The sequence below is a fragment of the Centroberyx gerrardi genome, chromosome 10 (genome assembly GCF_048128805.1).
Source record: "Centroberyx gerrardi isolate f3 chromosome 10, fCenGer3.hap1.cur.20231027, whole genome shotgun sequence".
Taxonomy (NCBI): domain Eukaryota; kingdom Metazoa; phylum Chordata; class Actinopteri; order Beryciformes; family Berycidae; genus Centroberyx; species Centroberyx gerrardi.
The window spans coordinates 16,210,228-16,229,547 of NC_136006.1; the positions used below are offsets into that span (position 1 = coordinate 16,210,228).

The 19,320-nt window shown below is 41.5% G+C and overlaps 2 protein-coding genes across 2 annotated transcripts; one reads left to right on the top strand and one right to left on the bottom strand.

The window, feature by feature from the left end:
• Positions 1–4,529: 4,529 nt before the first annotated feature.
• On the top strand, positions 4,530–10,074 carry hnrnpa3 (heterogeneous nuclear ribonucleoprotein A3). Its single transcript, XM_071902712.2, has 11 exons — positions 4,530–4,684; positions 5,434–5,556; positions 5,673–5,819; positions 5,911–6,121; positions 6,218–6,307; positions 6,443–6,511; positions 6,604–6,669; positions 6,870–6,989; positions 7,167–7,307; positions 7,393–7,466; positions 7,568–10,074. The coding sequence occupies exons 1-10, from the start codon at positions 4,664–4,666 to the stop codon at positions 7,449–7,451; spliced, it is 1,047 nt and encodes a 348-aa protein (XP_071758813.1). The 5' UTR covers positions 4,530–4,663; the 3' UTR covers positions 7,452–7,466; positions 7,568–10,074.
• An 822-nt stretch (positions 10,075–10,896) lies between these two features.
• nfe2l2a (nfe2 like bZIP transcription factor 2a) lies at positions 10,897–18,402 on the bottom strand. The gene is made up of 5 exons (XM_071902727.2): positions 18,222–18,402; positions 14,496–14,762; positions 14,101–14,196; positions 13,810–13,992; positions 10,897–12,553 (listed from the first exon to the last, which is right to left on the bottom strand). Exons 1-5 carry the CDS (start codon positions 18,261–18,263, stop codon positions 11,288–11,290), a joined length of 1,854 nt encoding a protein of 617 aa, XP_071758828.1. The 5' UTR covers positions 18,264–18,402; the 3' UTR covers positions 10,897–11,287.
• Positions 18,403–19,320: the final 918 nt, after the last annotated feature.

Consider the following 19,320-nt stretch of genomic DNA (forward strand, 5'->3'; position numbering starts at 1 on the left):
TTCTATTTATATTTGGTGTGATTTACACACAGTTTCCTCTATGCAAGTGAGCAGGAAACAGATGCTAGGAATTGTTCTTTCCCTAAATTCCTCAGAGAGAGATTCTGGTCAACACTGATGTGTGAGATTGGCTTTGTACTTGCATGTGAAAAGGTGGTAGACAGTGACTAAATTGACTCCCTGGTTTCCAGCTCTGAATCTCCATTTCCTCAGAGTTTCCACTTGCGTACGTCCGTCTCTGCCCAAGCCCAGGTTGTGACAGGCAGGCTTCCCTCATGGAGTTACGGAGCCAAGCCTACGCTTTCTCAGGACAAGGTCAACCTTAACACCCGCTGCACCACAGGCAATGGGTGTGAGGAACAGAAAGTTCATCAAAATATTTCAATGACACATGATGAGCCAAACATATATAGCATGCTTATGGGTTGCTAACAAAAAAATAAACAATGAAAGCAGATGCAATACACTATTTTCTCTTGATTCATATCATACACGGCATCTATAAAACAGTAATACTCACAAAAGTTAGTGCGTAACCCTCTAAACAAATCATTCATTTTGCTACCGTCTCCCTAATAAAGTACTGTTGCTATGCAATAGCCAGTAGACCAATAATACAAATGTTTTCCTCACAATTACATTAATTATAGAAACAAATAGACACAAATATAATTAGGGGGTTGAGATGATTGCAGCTCATCAAATGGCGAGACACAGGGGAAACACAAGGGAAAAATAATAATTTAGCATCTAGGAAAATTGTTTGACATTTACAAGGTGATGTGGATTTGAAAATAAAAGGCCCAGCTTTTCATGGACAATAGTGCCATCTAGAGGAGACTGAAAGCCAAATTAGACTCAGCTGGTCAAAATATGATCCTTGGCATGGTGTGTGTGCTATATTTTGTGGATATGGGAAGGTTATGCTGATGCACTGGCAACAGTCATCATGTGAGAAGTTAAAGTTCTTATATTCCTTATATGATCATCATTTGCTTTATGCGGATTGCAAGGCTTGTGTTTAGGCGCTTATGGATCCATTGCTCCAAGGAAACGGACATCATTATGTAGCAGTCAGGTTTGATTAGGATGTCACTGCATTGCTTGTTCTGCACAATGGACAAAACCAGAAGGCCCGGCTCAGAAATTGGTTGTTTCAGGCATGATCCTTGACACTGGCACATTGTTTAGAGGGCTATTATATGGTGCCACCTACTATTGCATCAGTTGCTCTCAAACTGACCCCAGCACTGAAAAAGACGATTAGTGCTCCGTGTTGACGTAATCCTCCACAAATTAAAGTCATCCATGAGCTGAAAAGATTTCATTGTTTGCCTTTTCAGCGCAGCACATTTTCAGTTTTCAGTGGTGTATTCTACTCAAGCATTACCTGAAAAGAATAAAAGGAGGAAAGGTTATATGTATGCCATCCCTCACCTCACAAATGATTTGCAGCTGTTGGCTCCTCCCTCACAAAGATTTACTGTACATGAAATTTTTGCTGACAGGGTGCTCTTCAGTGGCTCACTCTCAGATATATGGCAAACCATAATTTTGAGGTTTAAAATGGGTATAAAACTTGTATTAATTATTTAATCACAGTCCTAAGTGCTGCCTTTTAGACCATACAAGGATGTCATCCCCCTCTATTTCAGGAGATGGTTACATCATTCATTTGTCACAGCCAAAATTATAATCAAGACCAAGATTACATAGTTGTATGGTAAATCAGATCAAACCAAGACTTTTTTACGAGTGTCATTAAATATAATTTTTTTTCAAGTTTTCATTTTTTATTACATTTGATGTAAATGAACTGCTAATTGCATTTAAATTTCAGTGCTCTAGCATTGGAGCATGTTAGAGCCCTACTGGCACAACTTTGATGTGATGAAAAGAAGCTGAGGCTTGGCTGTGAAATAAAAACAAATACATCTTTTGCATCAAATCTTGATTTCCCAAAATGCCATATAAAAGGACAAAGTAGCCTCCACAGAACACAGAAAAGAAATGTCCCTAGCGGGTGGCAATGTGGGGCTTGTGATATATTGTTGTGTCAGGGGGCAGTTACGTCCAAAGACTAAGGGGTGTGATCAACAACCAAACAAACATGTTGTCCAGAGGTTGGGGCAAGGAGATGTACACAGAGCATCAATCAAACTACATCTGCGGGAGACTGATACTGTAGCGTTCACTCACACCTCTACACTCAGCTCAGCTCCTCCCTACAAATCTCAAATGTTGACGTTCAATTATGAGATTATTTATCAGTCCCACAGTTGTGATTGCTGGGCTTTGGTTCGTTGTTTTCTTTTTCTGGTTATTCTCGGTCCAAATGTGACAAAATAAGGCAGACACCAAGGTTTCACATCGACGACAACGTTGCTGCAGTTCTTCAAATGCTCTAGTGCAGCACAGGACACACATTTAGTCTTTCCCTGGGACCAGGCTGATATAAACATACTGTACTTGCACTTCTGACATGAGGAGACTCATCAGAAACAGAGATTTGGTAAACGCATAAAAGGTCCTGTTCCATAATTTAACAAATACTGTTCTAGTGTACAAACTGACAAAGAAATTTCTAGCATTCTGCATTACAACAGCAGCCATATTTGTCAGTACTAAAAACTGATATGGTCAGTAAAGAAGCAAAGTCTTTTATATAGCAGGCAAAATTTTGTTTGATGTAAGTGAGTAATAGTTTGATGTGAGCAACATTATGATAATATTGAAAGCAAATATTAGTCAATTGACTAGCTAGTTTACGGCAAGGTAATAATAGCATTTAAAAAACAAAAATGGCTAGGAAATGCTGAAGAAATATTAAAAAAAAGACAAGAAGTAATCTCTATAATGATGCAAAGAGTGTCATGGCCATCGCAGAGCCATCAAATGAAATGAAAGACAGATTCTGGTAGGTTGAGTTATTATTACATGACCACATAATGTATTCCAATGCTTGTTTGGTCCTTTCTCTTATTTGTGCCAAAACAGACAAAGAAACCAGTTTAAGTGAGCATGACATTTGGACAAGGTCCCTTCCATCTGCTCTACTCAAACAACAGTGCCTCACACAGGCTTCAGCTGGGATAAAGAAAAAGACTAAATATAACGTTGGTCTTTCCAATGCTGAACAGGCATCCACTGCCAATGTGTAGAGAAAATATAACTCTGTATCATAAACAAAACCAATACCAGCCTCAAATGGGATCTGAGGTTTTTGTCCATTCAATAACATATTTAGCTAAAGCGCTGGGGAAAAAAAATGAAATGGTTATACTCTCTCCAAGAATATTTCCATAAACAATAAATTGTGGTTGTTTCATGCATGCTCACATGTTGCAGGATGATCAAACATCTCTAAAAACAAGAAATTAGGATTTTGATGTTGATGTTGATGACTGCATGCTATAGTGTTCCCTAATTAAGAGTACGCCCTGAAGCAGAAATAATGTTACCAGGTCCTCGCTCTCATTAATAGTTTAATTAAGGAATAAATGTGCTGTAACAAATGTAACTGCTAAATTTATTGAAATGATAGCCTAATATACCTGATTTTACTGTGATTCACTTATTGGTAGATTTTCCATTCATTCAACATTGTGAGCAAAGATGAATAGAACATTTACTCACCTATTATACTTGCCAACGTTGTAAGAATAGAAATGTATTCATCTCTCCTAAACAAATACAGTAACTGTAGAAACAGAGCCACAGACAGTCCCTTGAATTTGAACTATGGATTGATAATAAATACTCATCATTAATGGTGTCAGAAAAACATTACCCTTTTTATTGGGGCTGTATTTTTCTCACACACTACAATAAAGTTAATGACAGACATTGTCTAAACCATAAAACAGTCATAAATTTGGAGATGCTGGTCAGCTTCAACAAGGTTCAATAGTGTCTGGCACATAGATCATACTCGCCCAGTCAAGAGGCCTAGTGAGAAAGGTCTAACTTGAACAGAAAACATAGGCTATAGGTATGTTATGCCCCCCGAATACCTCTGAACATCAGCCTTGTAATATTTTCATTCATGTTATGAGACAGTTTCTGCTGAAGTGAAGTATCCCCCATATCCAGGAAACAGAGAAAAGTATTGCTCCTTGATTTGTCATGTCAGACCAATGTACCATAGAGAATGACTTAAAAAAAATAAAATAAAAAAAAAAAAAAACATGGGAAAGCTGACCACACAGAATACATTTTCTGTTTTGAAGCTAACAATGCTACAGTAGAATACAGCTCATTTAAATTCACTATCCCACTCATTGTCAAAGGAGTAGACTCAGACTCTACCCAATAATTTCAGGGGCTGGCTGAAGATTTTTCATTCTCCCAGTACTAATTTCCTTGACTGCCCCAGCTGTGGACATGAGAGTAATATAATGGGTATTCTAAATTGAGTGGTATTCCCCTTTAACCAGTAGATGGCGCGAATTATCCTTTTTTCATAGCAAGACGGCAAGACGGCAAGAAGGGGAAAACTGACCCAATATAACCTGACACTTTAAACAGGGGTGGTCCTGTTTATTTCCATAGAGATGTCTTAGTAGCTATCTTCTACTGCAGTTTTAGTTTTGACAAATATAATCCCAAACTCACTAACAGAACGAGGGTTTCCGCATCACGTGATCAATTCCGTTCTGCGCCTATGGACAACTGCGAAATGGAGGTGATGTGCTCTCAAATGTTGCAATTTAAATATACATAAAACACAGTAATGCAGTGGCTACTATCTAATAATAATACGAGAGTGTAAATGTGCATAGCAGTGCATTGTAATTTGCGGCTTTTATGTAGCGTTAACATTTGCAGGAAATCAAGCTCGTACTTCAGTGCTATTCAGTTAGCTGACGTCGCAGCTAAGCTAACGCTAGTTATCAAAACGAGCTAACACCGGATAGCTGACAGCCTCTGCTGGGGTCATGTTTGGGTTGACGCTAAAAGCAACATTGACGCTGGCATGAATAAACCTAGGTTAGCCTTGATAGCTGTTGGTTTAATTTGATACCAAGTAGCTAACAGCACACTGGTCAACCTGCGAGACTCCTGACATTAGCTTAATGCTAGCTGTCAAATCTGCCCACCACTTAGCCAGCGCTAGCTTTGTTAACCTGCTGTGGCGGGCCTTAGCCTGTCAGCGGCTTGAAGCGGTTTAACATACATCAACAACATAAGATTTGTAATATTTTGTTTGTGCTCTTGATTCACTTGTCAGTTTAATCAACGTGATATAGTTGTCATTGTTGCCTCAGCCTGCTGCCACAACAGGGATGCAGCCATAATACGCTGCTGTAGGAGTAAGGTGTATTCAAATTAAATAGCGCAGGATAGGCATGTTTTATTAGTTTTACTATTTTAGTCCTAGCTCACTGAATTCGCAGTTGTGTTTGAATAACTTTTCTCATGTTATTCCTACAGGGTCGTGAAGCTAAAGAACCCGAACAGCTCAGAAAGCTGTTTATTGGGGGTCTGAGTTTTGAAACAACTGAGGAGAGTTTAAGGGCTCATTTTGAACAATGGGGGACACTCACGGACTGTGTGGTATGTATTTGTTTGTGTAGCCTATGGCAAAGTGGAGGCAAAAAAAAACAAAATACATTATGTTAACTGTAGCTAACCTATCCCCACCACCATTGTCAAACATTTTGGTGTTTTAGGTGATGAGGGACCCCAACAACAAGCGTTCAAGAGGGTTTGGCTTTGTAACATACGCCTCTGTAATAGAGGTGGATGATGCCATGGGGGCAAGGCCTCATAAGGTGGATGGCCGTGTCGTTGAACCCAAGAGGGCCGTGTCCAGAGAGGTAAACAAACCCAGAGAAGTAGGCACAGATTATTAGCAAGTGAATCACTTTGTATTGTTTGTTGTGCGCTCACGGCTATTGTTTGTTTCAGGACTCTTCCAGACCGGGTGCGCATCTGACCGTAAAGAAGATCTTTGTTGGTGGCATCAAGGAGGACACAGAGGAGTACCACATTCGAGAGTATTTTGAGACGTATGGAAGGATTGAATGCATTGACATCATGGAGGAACGCTCAACTGGGAAAAAGAGGGGATTCTGCTTTGTCACCTTTGATGACCATGACACTGTGGATAAAATTGTTGGTATGTGGTTGCTTACAGTTCAGAGTTAGATCGGCTGCTATTAAACATCAGGAAATGTTAATGAAGACTAAATGTTTTTCCTTGTTTACTTTACAGCCCAGAAATACCACACAATCAACTCCCACAATTGTGAGGTCAGGAAAGCTCTCTCCAAACAGGAAATGATGGCTGTGTCCAGTCAGAGGAGTAAGCATCATCAGACCAGAGTGAAAAGAGTTACACAGTGGTTGATTATTCTACACCTGGCTGACTATTTTTTAAAAGCAGTGCGCTGCTGTGTTGGAAATGCCTCTGTAAACGTAGTGTCTTTCTTCATTTCAGATAGAGGTGGAGGATCCGGAAACTTTATGGGCAGAGGTGGTAACTATGGTGGTGGTGGTAACTTCCGAGGTGAGTGGCATTTGGACAGGGTGGGAGCTGCAGGATTTAAAAAGCAGGTCACAGTTTTAAGACATAATGTACTTTACCCCCTTGTTTTGCAGGTGGCTATGGTGGAGGACGAGGCGGCTATGGTGGTGATGGCTACGATGGATATGGAGGAGGAGATGGTGAGCTGCTGTTGTGAACCTTAATTTTAAGAAGCGTGATGGATTAAACCTCACACTTATTTTTACACATTTACACAACATTGCATTCATGCAATGGTATCAAGTTTACAATGCCCACTCAGTTATGTAATGAATGAGTTTCTTTTGTATGTTTGTATTATCACAATGTAAGAGTTGCCAATGTGTTTATGTCTCTCCAGGTGGAAATTATGGTGGAGGACCCGGTTACGGAGGAGGCCGAGGGAGCTATGGAGGTGGCGGTCCAGGATATGGGAACCAGGGTGGTGGATTTGGTGGCTATGACAACTACAACGATGGAGGTACCGCTTTCATTGTTTCCACACTCTATTTTCACTTTAATAAGATGGTTGTATACTCATTCTTCTGTATTTAAGACCGAGTGTTAAATCAAGCACTAGCTTTAATCCATAGCAGAAGTGCAGTATTTGACACCTGAAATGGAACGCTGCCTTGAAATCAGACACTTGTGACTTCAGGAAACTTTGGTGGAGGTGGAGGCGGAGGCGGAGGGGGCGGAAATTACAATGACTTTGGAAACTATGGTGGACAGCAGTCCAATTATGGCCCCATGAAGGGAAACAACTTTGGTGGCAGAAACTCGGGTGGACCATATGGCGGTGAGTGTCATGATGAGACTTCAAAACTGCATTTCAAGCGTGACATAACCTTGTCAGGGTACTAATGTAATTTTGTTCATTGCAGGTGGCTATGGCTCTGGTGGTGGCGGTGGTGGAGGTGGCTATGGCTCACGACGATATTAATTATTTGATGTTTTGGTAAGTTCAATTCAATTTCACACCACCCTAGTGGCACAGTACAGAGTAAGCACATAAAAGTGTAGAATAACTATTTGTTCTATCCTGTATCCATTCAACAGGCTTCAGTTCTTAGCAGGAGAGGCGAGGAGGTGAGCAAAGGAATTGTCAGGAAAGCTGCAGGTTACTTTGAGGCAGTCATCTGAGAGCATTAGAGGAACACAGAAGGCAGACATTTACTGCAGCTAAATCGGAGATGTTTATGGAAAAAAAAGGACTGTACACACAAGACATTAAATGAGTGCAGATGATACCCTTCGTTACTTGTGATAGATGTTTCCCTGCTAAAACAATTTTTCCTTTTGTGCATCTAAAGTGTGTGTATTGTGCCTATGGTATCAGGGGTAAAGTGAAACTTTTTTACCTGAAGTCAGTTCTTAATATAAACTTACTTTTTTTTTTTGTTTTTGTTTTTCTGTGGTTTAGATTTCTGCTAGTCTTTTCATCTTTTGTCTTTTCACCTGGTTTTGTCAAATGGCGTAGATATATCAGGCCCTCAGATGAGCTAGAATTATCCATTTTTCTTTTGAAATATTATGATTGCTAAATTGCAAGTGTCAAGTGTATGTTGATTTTGTATTTGAAGCACAGTATGTAATTCCTTCATAGTACTAGTGTCAACAATTATAAGCAGTCTGGATTAGAATTAAGGGAATGCTTCACTCTTGTTCACAGCAAACAGAATTCTAGATTGTTCAAATATTTTGAGTAGAAGAAAACGACCGAATAAAATTGTGTAGTAAAGTGCCATGAGGTTCAGTGCGTCATTGGTTCAGAAAAAGATTAAAAGAGTCATTAATTTCTCTGTTGCCTGCTTGTTGTAACTATGAAGTTTAGCAAATCAGCCTCTCCAGAACTTTTTCCTTTTTTGGAAGTATTTTTTTTAAAGACTTTAAAGACTTTTCCTTTTTAACCTGGCTCAATGACAAGGGAGTTTTGGGTAGACCTAGGGCAAGGGCCCGTACCCCACCTATGCCAGTGTTGAGCAAGTAGGATTATAACAGCCACAAACTCCTGCAGTTGGGCCCTCAGCGTCGCTAGTGTGGAGGATTGCAGATGACTGTCAGACAGGACGTCTTCAGCCCCAGCACAGTGGACCAGTCAGCATGTTGAGAGAGAAAAGAGAAGGCAGCATCAAGCACAACGCCCATGGAAGAAAGCTTGCAGTGTCGTGCCTGGTAGTGAGCGTCTCTGTTTCAAGGCTAGCTAAACCTCCCAGCAGCTGGTGCTAGCGAAGAAAGACTAGTTCCTGGACACAATGGAGATCCTGTTGAGTCAGAGATACTGCAGTTTACCCGCAAATACTAGATTTCAGACCTAACAGGAAAAGGGAGTGAGTATTTCACAAAAGCTTACTTAAGAAGATGGAGCAGGTAAGAGTAACCACTTTGCTTGATTTGCAGATTTGGAAAGAGGCATTCTCTTCTTGCTGAAAATCTGTAAAGACCTGATAACATGGAAGGTTCTGGATGGGTAAGACTTGTTTTTCAAAATATTATCGAAGGCTGCTCATATTGTAACCTCACCCTACACTTGAAGTGAGTTTAAGAGGTTCAAGGGTCCTTTAAGGTAGACTGAGCAGGATGACGTACTGTATTGCTCCACTTTGACAAGAACCAACCTACCACCATATATCACTGCTTGGTATACCTTGAAGGAAAAATGTACTGTATGTTCGTGTTTTATTACCTTTCATAGTTGTTACTAATTAAACAGTCTTGGGAAAACAACTACAGGGTTCCCAGACCTGGAAAAACCTGTATATTTATATAAAGACTACAATTCCAAGGCTACATTTAAGTCATGGAATATAAAAACACGTAGAAATTTATGAATGGTCACAGAGATTAGAAGATCCTTGCAGGTCTTTCTCTCAAGTCATTAGACACAAGTTCAAAACAACTTGAGATCAAATAAGCTAATAAAGATAATGTCTTCTTGGGATTTCCTTAAGAATGGGGAACCCTTAACTATTGCTAGTTATTTGAGGATATAGTAATGTAAGTTATTGGTACATTAAAATTTTATTTTCATAAAAAATAATTTTGTTTATTTACATTTTGGATCATTTTACCTTGAAGTGTTATGCATACCAAGAATAATGAATTCAGCCTTGGTAGTGAGGCCGTGTCAAACTAAGTTGGGATGTGTTGCAACAGCAGACAGAAGGGACACTGCTATTCTGTGCTCAATATGCATCACAATCACCAAGGATATGAATATAAAATAACCCACAAGATCACCTACTACAGATTTAATTACTGTTTTTTAATTATTTCTACATCACGAGAGTCACTCATGCAAGGAAGGACTAAGATTCCTCTTAGGGCAAGTCTCTACCCAGCCTCAAGCTCAAAAGGCCCTGCGCCTGCCAACATTATGTAAATTCAAGTGTTTCTCAATCAGCTGAAGGATAGTATTTCTACCAGAGGAATGTGTTTGACCAACTTCATTTCACATAATAAACCTGGGCTTGGCAAAGGGACCACAGTCTGGGTGAACTACATTGGCTTAACAGAAAGCTATGCAAGTATAAATGTGACCTGAGTTCTTAAATAAAAATATCTTCCATAAAGTGAGTGATTTATTTCTGAATTGCAAATAAAGTGTTTTGAAATTGCACCCAGATGTAACTGAGCAGTAAAATGTTTGTCTCGCATCCACATGTAATGCACACTGCAACTGTTCCCAATGTCAACAGATCTCATAAGGTTTTATCGTTTGATTTACTTGTTGCTCACAGAAGTCCTTCTAAAGTGTGTTACCCTGTAACCGGTTTTGTTTGCCATACAGCTTCTGAAGTTTGGTCTTAGTAGAAAATGGGCTTGGTGATCAAAGGTAGTGTTTGTGTGTGAAAGTGCATGAAGAGCAAATACTGATTGTGCAGGGCTTTGCCTTTGAACGTGTTTGCCTGGTGGACCATTGTGAAGTTGTCATGCATGGTTCACATGGAGTGTACAGTACTGTAGCCGAACAATTGTGTTCACTGTTGTGTAACATAATGAATGCAGTGGGTGTGATTTCTTTTTTGGGGGGGGAGGAGGGGGAGTTATAGGGCTTACTGGATATACTGGAGTTTTACAGTATTACAAGATTTGGGTCATAGACCAGATTTAGTTCACTATAAATACAACTTTGTTCATCTGATCAAGGAAGGTGATTGTGAAAGGGGCTGAAGCCTTTAACGTTGCTACTTTGTTTCTGTGCAAGATTCCATTTAGGTTTCTGCTACTTTACATGCCTCATGGCAGAGCCTGCAGAAATGAGCATGTGGTAAGTTATGTAATCATTCCTCAGACTGTATGTCCATCTGGCATCGATCTACTACAAGCTGTGGCTGTAGCCGCAGTATACCACACAATGTTCAGTTTTCAGAAAATAGGAGTCCGACTGGCTATACGAATAGTTTATTGAAAAGCACAGAAGTCAGGATTTAAAAAAAGAAACTGGGCAGCAAATCAAAAGGTAAAGTTATAAAACAGACATAAGTAACAATGATTGAAACAAAATCATTAGCATACTGAAACATGATATATACAGTAAAATACATTTTCTTAGTCTCAATAGCAAATAATGTTTATATTTACAAACAATATTGGTAAAAGAATCTCTGAGGGTATTAGAAAGCAGTACAAAAGAAGTAAAATATCAAAAATATTACAACATTCAAGAGGAGTAAGCAAAAACTATATAATAGTTCTGCTGATCTACATAGGCTTAAAGCTGAGCAACTACAAAGTTATTGCATAGTAGTATTACTATGATAATAATGCAGTACCATATTATAAAGAAGATAAGTGCTTGTTGTCTTTGCTCTTGATGTGTGTCTTTTTAATGCGAGGGACAAGAAAGATGCTGCCATCGGTTGTCTGCTGGAGGGAGTAGTCAGACGGGGAGTAGGGATTCCCCTTCTCATCTCTCAGCGTACTGAAAACCTCCAGGTACAGGCTGCTGAGCTGCTGCTTCATTTCCCTCAGGTTGCTGCTGTTCTGGCTCTTTTCTCTCAGTAGGCGCTCCTTCTCCTCCTTCAGCGAGTCCAGGTCATACTCCAGCCCCACTATGTTCTCCATCTTGCGTTTGCGGCAGTTCTGGGCGGCTACCTTGTTCTTCCCGCGGCGTCGGATATCTCGGACCAGGGCCAGCTGGGCCTCGCCAAGTTGGTGCTTTGACATCAGCTCATTGAAGTCATCCACAGGCAGGTTGATAATCATGTCCACAGTGAAAGGGATTTGGAGGGCCTTAGCCCTCTGCTCGTCTCTGGAGAGACGCACCTCAAAGCGTTTCTTCTTGTCTTTAGTGAAGGGGGCGTCGTTGTGGCCAGTCTCCTCTACTGGCTCTGTCTTGTGTTGTTTGGGTTTCTTTTCCTGCTGCTGTTGTGGCTGACCTATCGGTCCCAACAGAGACGCTGATTGGTGGAAATCATCAGGTTGGAAATTCAAGCAGAACATTTCTGAGTAATCAGATTCTGCACTCCCAGGGTTGAGGTCTGTCTCCTCCATGTCTGAATCACTATAACCAAAGGAGCCGTCACCATATACAGACTTCTCGGGTGAACTAGCAATTGGACTTGTGTTCAGAGAGATTCCCGAATCCGAGTCTGGCAATTCTGCCATCACTTCTTGTTTGCATCTCTCAAATGTATCTGCGGGTGAGAGGCTGTGAATATCCACTGGTTTGAAGGGAGGCTTGTTTGGTATCTCAGTGCTTCCATTCCCCTCAAGGCCAGGTTGACCACCACTGCTCTCTTCTGGACTGAGAATGGGGTTGGGGTAAAATATGTCACAGAAACTTTCTGCACCGAAGTTAGTATCTAATTGAGGGGCTTTTGCTGTCATTTGACTGAGGTCGTCTGGTGGGGCCACATTGGGAAAGGTGTCGTCAAACGCATTAATAAATTCAGGGGGGCAAACATCTACATTGTTTGCCCCCACATCTGGGATATTAGACAATGGGTAAAAACTGTAGTTTGGATCCTGCACTTCAGGGCTGTTTGTGAGAGGATAGGTAGTCGTCTCCAGAGTGTCCTCCATCTGCATGTTCAGGCATTGCTAGAAAAAAAAAAGATTCAGAATCATTAAAACATACAATCAACACAGCTATACAATACTGACACCAGCCTATGTAAACAAAAAACAAAGATGTAAAAAAAAAAAAAAGAAAATTTTATTGGGGACAACATTTAAACATCAGAAACTAAAGAAACAAACATTTTATGTGTGTGTGTCTGATTACTTAAAATACATTTGAAATAAGGTTGCCGCCACAATCCATACATGAGATTGAAATTAAATTAGGTTATGTAAAAAAAAAAAAAAAAAAACAATTATGAAAAAATTAAAACATCCTCCTATGTGATGCTATAATGCCCATGAACTCACTGTACTGCCACGTATAAAAAAGGCAAGAACTCAAAGTGAAAGGTCTTCCCTGCACCTAATGAATTGATGAAATGAAATGCCAGGAGAGTTCTGTACTTTACCAAAGGAGGTGGGTTCACAGAATAAAACTCCAAGACAAATTAGAGAAAGCTCAGGAATCTCCAAGACAGAGCTTCTATCTCTCGGTTAAAAGGGAAGTGGACCAGAGACAAAATCTTCACAAAGTAACTTACAAACTGCCTATGACCCCGTCCATATCAACAGGAACTCAAAGGAAGACCACAACCACACAAATCTACTGCCTACCCAGCACAGTGGAACAAAAATGCACATTTGAAAGCAGCAGGGTCAATTGAACAAGGCAATGTCAGCATCCAATGAGAAGCTGCTTGAGGATACTGAGCTTCATGGAGGGGATTGTAGTCCAGTCTGCTCTGAGACGTAGTGAGAGGTTGAGGCAACGAATGGCACACTGTTCCAACCAAAAGCTAATGGAAACAGAAAGGATTGCAATTCCCTCCATCGGCTGCCTTCAAATAAAACTGATAAGGCTGCTAACCCTACAACTATTGAGCACAAATCCAAAAGCTCCTGCCAGAAAGCAAAGGTGTCAGAGCGCCGCAACCGCTGTGAACAAGAAGCCCTGTTGTTCAGCCAGACGAGGCTAGAGGCTATCCATGATATAAACTGCATCACACCTTGAACGCACCCCCTACTGCTCCGAGTAGTCTCAACACTGAAACCTAATCACAGTGGAATGAGCCGGGCGCACCTGTCTCCGCATATATGAGACCCCATTCACATAGGGCAAACAAAAGTGTGTTTGTCCTCTAATGCCTGGCTCCTGCCGCTGATGCATTCTTTGGGTGTTTGTTCCGCCACACAAGCCATCATGCTATTGAGGCGGTAGAATCCATGTATTATACCTGCAGCTCAGGGAGGGACAAAAGCTCCATCCAGGCCTGCTCCAAATCTGGGGAGGTCCTCTGTGGTAGTAGTGGAGCTGGGGAAAGGGGGGTCTGGGGCAGAGGTGGCTGCTCAGGGGACATCATGATGTGGCTGCTGCTGGGGGCTGGAACAACAGCAGTGTCCAGGCAAACAGAGGTGCTCTACAACACAAATATAGACAGTTTACAATGACACAATGGCCTAACACAAAAAAAATGTTGTCAAAGGTGTAATGTCACATGTATGGTATTAATTTAGTCAATTCTTACCTCAGTTGCCTCTACCAGGGGAAATGTCTCTGCCAGCAGCTGCAAACATTCATCAAATGACATGGCATCACCATCCTCTTCTGTGAAGCTGACATTCTGCAAGAAAGGTTCAGATACATTGATTCAAATGAATGCTATCTTATGTATACAGTAGCATCCTTTGTGGCACACAATCTAGTAAAACAGCATGATTTTGTATGTATAGAGCTTAGATAAAGGTCTTTGCAGAGTAGTTTCTAAAGAGCCGAATACACCAATGCAAACTACAGACCCACCTGTGTTTCCCTAATTACACAGGATGAGGTGGTTACCTAGCTACAACACAGCTGCAGCCAATCGAGAGAGGGGGGAGTGGCCCACCCCTGACATGACTAATGATGGCCAAGTGCAGGTACCTGTGTAACCTCTAGAGGTGTGGCAGCTGACTGCAGCGGGGCGCTGGGTGGGGGGCGGGGTATGTACTCGCCCGTCTCCTCGTCCAGCTGTAGCTGTGCCAGCAGGGCCTTCTCCTGCTCCCTGAGCAGCTGCAGCCTCTTCTCCTCCTCCAGCTCCCGCTGCCTCTGCAGCTCATGCTCCTTCTGACGATGGCTGTAGTCAAACACCTCACGCCTGGCGCCCAGGTCGATGTCCTGCCTCCACAGAATGTCAATCAGCTCCATGTCCTGAAAAGAGACCCGCAGAGGCGATCGGTTAGAGAGTCGCAAGCCGTAGCCATACTATCCTGCAGCGAGACTGTGATCAGCCCTGGAACGAGGAAGAGCGTCCCTGCTGTGAAGCGTGGCTGCTGCACCTGCCACACCCTGTCCCTTAGTATCTGTTCACTGGCGACAACGCTGGCATTAATGTCATGGGGAAGAAGCAGCATGAATAATAGATGTACTTCTCTATTTCCCCTGTTACCAGCACACACCAGTAGAAGACGTATCCTCACTTGATACTCTTTCCAAGGGAATTGATGATTTTCCATCCAAATACATGGGGACATTAGGGTTAGACACTGACCTGTGAATTAATTTCTCACATTTAAACTCACAAATACAGCCGATTTATCAGCTTGATCAGCTTAGCTTGATGTGATTTGTGACTTCCTTTTACAGCTTCCAATTGTCAGTTAGTTCTCCAACAGATTTAAACTCAAATCCCACTCTTTCATATTTACAGGATTTATACAATCAGGATGTCTGAAGTAAATATACATTTCTTTTCTAGTTGTGAGAATTGACAGAGAAGTCCTGATATTATATAACAATACCTAGGCAATTTATTATTCCATTTCCCTTTCATACAACAACAATCAAAAAAACAATATCCCTAAGGATGATAAAATGTTAGTCAATTAAAATTAGGAATACAAAGCTGTAAATCTATTGCCAGACCTTTCTTTACTTTTTTATTTTCAGTAACACCATTCAATAGAATATAACATCTTTCATTTAGTCCTCACAGTAAATAAGAATACTGATAACTGATTTCAACATATTGCTTCAATTATGGGAGTATCACAATATTACACTCTACTGATTTTTACCCGATCCCTAATATTTACACAGAAACTTGGCTTAGTAGTGTGGTTGACACATTTAGAAGCAGAGTGCTGATGATAGTATGATATGTTAGACACAGTGCCAGCGTATCCAGTATGTAACAGCTACGGTGATATTTTGATACCATTTCCTGTAGATCCCCTCACTGGCTGAATGTTATTAGTTGCCTTTTTACCAAGGAATGTCCAGAGATAAACTGTTACTCTCTCCCTTGGGCCTCTTACCGTCTATTACACAGAACTTGTTTACAGAAGGAAACCTTTCACAAGGCCCTTGGTGATTGCATAAATCCAAGATATTGGGTCACAAGAAAACCTCAGAGCATGTGACTGTTTGGTACTCAGATTTGGGGTGGGTGGGGGGGTGGACACACAACCTATAGCCTAGGCTGCTTAAATCTACCAGGTCATATGGCCAGAACAGAGAAAACAGAGAGGAAGTGGAGAGGAAAATAAAGCACAAAGCAGAACACAACACAAGGAAGAGGATGTGAAATTGAGATGTGAAGTACTCATTAACAGCATTACGGGAAAAAAAAAAAAAAAGTACCAGAAAGGAATCTTCAATATCATGGGAAAAATACATGTTTTTGCCTTCCTTTGATTCAAACATCAAGGAAAACAGGCAGTGTGGCAGATCAGCAAACAAATACCTCTACATATTTAAATGAAGTGTTGACACGGAGTTTGTCTGACTACAACAGTGGCACTGCAAAATAAGATCCCACTAACCCTCTTTTGCCTCAGTATTGCATCAGAGGCTGTATCAGTCCATGACCACAGCAGGATTAGACGTCACTGAGACTGCCTAGTATAAATCATACTCACCGGGTGAGAGGTAAGTGCCCAACCAGACATTATGGCTGCCGAAAGAATGAGGAAGTGGCCTAAAATGTCTAAGTTGGCAGGCAGAACACACCTCTTGAGGTCATCCATGTTTTCCAAATTCAAAAACCACATTGTATCCATTGGTCACACCTTACAAGCTCATCAGACAAGTCATACAAGGCATCTTACAAACAATCCAATCTAAAAAAGAAAAGGCCTGTCAGCTACACAAGAGAGGTTCAACCAGCTAGCTGCTTTATTGTCGCTGATGAAAAAAATAAAAATTAAGGTGTCTGGTCTGTTAGTGAGAGGGACTGATCAATTAAGCTGTTATGTAGGCCTGTTGTGCTAGAATCCCTAATAGTCTGACAAACTGCTCATATTCTGTAATGAAAGCAAATCGTAGTAACGCCATACACACTGAATACATTGTGTGAACACGGGTGTCAGTAAGTCACAAGTTCCGAGCTGGCATCAGAACAAGGAAACTGGCTCATAAAATAACTTTCAATTTCCTGGATCTCTCTGATAGACAAACAAAACACCTCCATGTACACGACCAGACAACATATCTTTTAGTTTCACATAACGAGAGTACAGTGGGCAGTCACAAGGCATCCTTCATCCAGAGAAAAAATAAAAAATAAAAGAGACATGTAGGCCAACAACCCTGAGTGACAGTGTGATACAACGCTGTGTCTGGTTAGTATGGGTTGTTCATTTACCTGACTCTTCAGATACAGGCAAGGGCCTCAGAGAGAGTTGACTATTGTAGTTTATTATGCCTCCTTGCATCAGAATTCAGTGGACATCCACCCTTGACCAAGGATGATGAAACACAGCTGCACATGTTCCAAAACAACCCTATAGGCCCACATCCATCAACTGCGTACTTCCACTGACCCTTTCTTATGACAACCTCATCTAAACACTGAAGATCTAAGGCCTCCTCAACTTTTTTTTTTTTTTTTTTATTCAACATCACATCCTTCCTGTATTGAGATTACTGGAAATCTTGTTATGTCTAACCTGTGTTTAAGAAGAAGTTAGGTCAATCTGTAGGCTATCTACACTGGGAAACACACAATTCAAGATACAGGCTTCAGTATTAAGCTCCTCTGAAGCAGCCTAAAAGATATCACTCAGAATGGTTAAGAGATAGGCCATAACAGATATGGGATCACATGCATGGAGGAGGAAGGGGGTGGAGGGCTGAGACTCTGACAGACAGACACCATGCCAGACTCTACGAGGGGGAAAAAAAAGCTTAAGAGAGCACAAGTTTTATGTTTAGCAGCTTATCGGGATGTAGGTAATATCATTTTACTGTAATTCTCTGTATCAGCCCAAACAGCTCGAAGTCCAGCCGGGTTTTAATAAGTTTCCCCCTGTCGAGTAGCCTAAACCAGACGGTACAGACGTCAATGACTTGCAGAATTGAAAGCTATACAGAGGGTAACCTTAATATTTCTAATTAAACTGTGCCCACGCATTTGCTATGATGGCCTAGGCTACGTCGGAACTGTTAGGTAGCTTATACACTGTAGTAAGTAAGGTATAGGGTTAGGCCTAGGCTGCCATACTGCGTATCGATTAGCCAGTGGAACAAAATAACCAAGAAACATCAAAAGTTTACCAAAACTGAACACTCTGCTGTCTCCTTGTCAGATCGGGTAAAGGCAGAACAACAGTCAATGTCAGCCGGTTTATTTGTGCCAAGAATCACTTTCGATAGGCAATAAATATTTACCTGTTGACTGGCATGTATGACGGGCACCTCCATTTCCATCATTATGGAGCTCTGCCTTCGCGTAAAGAAACGCCGTATGATCGAAATGCGTGTATTCCTCAAGAAGCAGATTAGAAAGGCTTGGCCACCCGGAGGCGAGGAGTCCGGCGCGACAACGTTTGACGGTGAGGAAAATATTGCTTCCTCTAATCTATTGAATATTACGGAAAGCCCCAAACAGCACGCTGGCCCTGCCCACAAGCTGCGGCAGCCAGCCCCTCACCGGCCTGACAGGCGATAAGGGCTGTGCATGCAGGACAGGAGGAGCCCGCTAGGCTGAGCCGGCCTGCAACGACTGTTACCACACCAGAAAGATTACACAACACATCTGCGTCAAGTTCAAAGTTAATATGTTAATGTGTTAATCTAAAAGTTAGAATACACTTGATAGATTAATAAAACTTGCACTACAGCCCGCCACAGCTTCAGACAACAAGGCGACTAATGAGGAATTATTAAGGCCTGGATAAAATCTGAGCGTCATTTTTACATTTCTAGCCTTCCTAGACTTATTCTACGTTAATTAGCCAGCTGCAGGCTAGGGTTAAACTATAAAAGTCCACTTCTCCTCTAGTAAAGCCAACATCAGAGGAGTTTTGTCTGGTGCAGAGCGCCCCCCGCTGGTTGCTGTGCCTGGTGTGGAGATGGAGGCCCTGGGGCCCCAGTGTCCCGTGGAGACACTGCACCCACTCCCACTGGAGGACCCGGACACAGAGCTGCCCGGGGGTCAGCAGGCCGGTTTAGGCCGGGGAAAGAAAACTACAGAGTGAATCTCTGTTTGAACTGGCCTATCACGGATATACTGACGAAAAGGGACTGTTGTAGGCCTAATCCTATGATACATTTTAGAAGGATAGCCTACTGGAGACATATCACAGCTAAACTATAATAGACTATATAACAGGTCTATCTAATAGAAATGGATACCATGGGAGATTAAAAACACCTTTAAATATGATAAGGTCGCTATAACCTCACTATATTGAGGTCCACGTGCACATTAGGCTATAAGTCGCTTTATGAGTATTATAACAATGTTATGGTTTTTCGTTAGTAGCTT

Coding starts and splice junctions, on each gene's coding strand:
- nfe2l2a (XM_071902727.2), bottom strand. CDS start 18,263: ATGATGGAAATGGAGGTGCCCGTCATACATGCCAGTCAACAG. Junction 14,763..18,221: donor TCATACATGCCAGTCAACAG/GTAAATATTTAT, acceptor GTCTCTTTTCAG/GACATGGAGCTGATTGACAT. Junction 14,197..14,495: donor CACCTCTAGAGGTTACACAG/GTACCTGCACTT, acceptor CCTTTCTTGCAG/AATGTCAGCTTCACAGAAGA.
- hnrnpa3 (XM_071902712.2), top strand. CDS start 4,664: ATGGACAACTGCGAAATGGAG. Junction 6,990..7,166: donor TGACAACTACAACGATGGAG/GTACCGCTTTCA, acceptor TTGTGACTTCAG/GAAACTTTGGTGGAGGTGGA. Junction 7,308..7,392: donor CTCGGGTGGACCATATGGCG/GTGAGTGTCATG, acceptor TGTTCATTGCAG/GTGGCTATGGCTCTGGTGGT.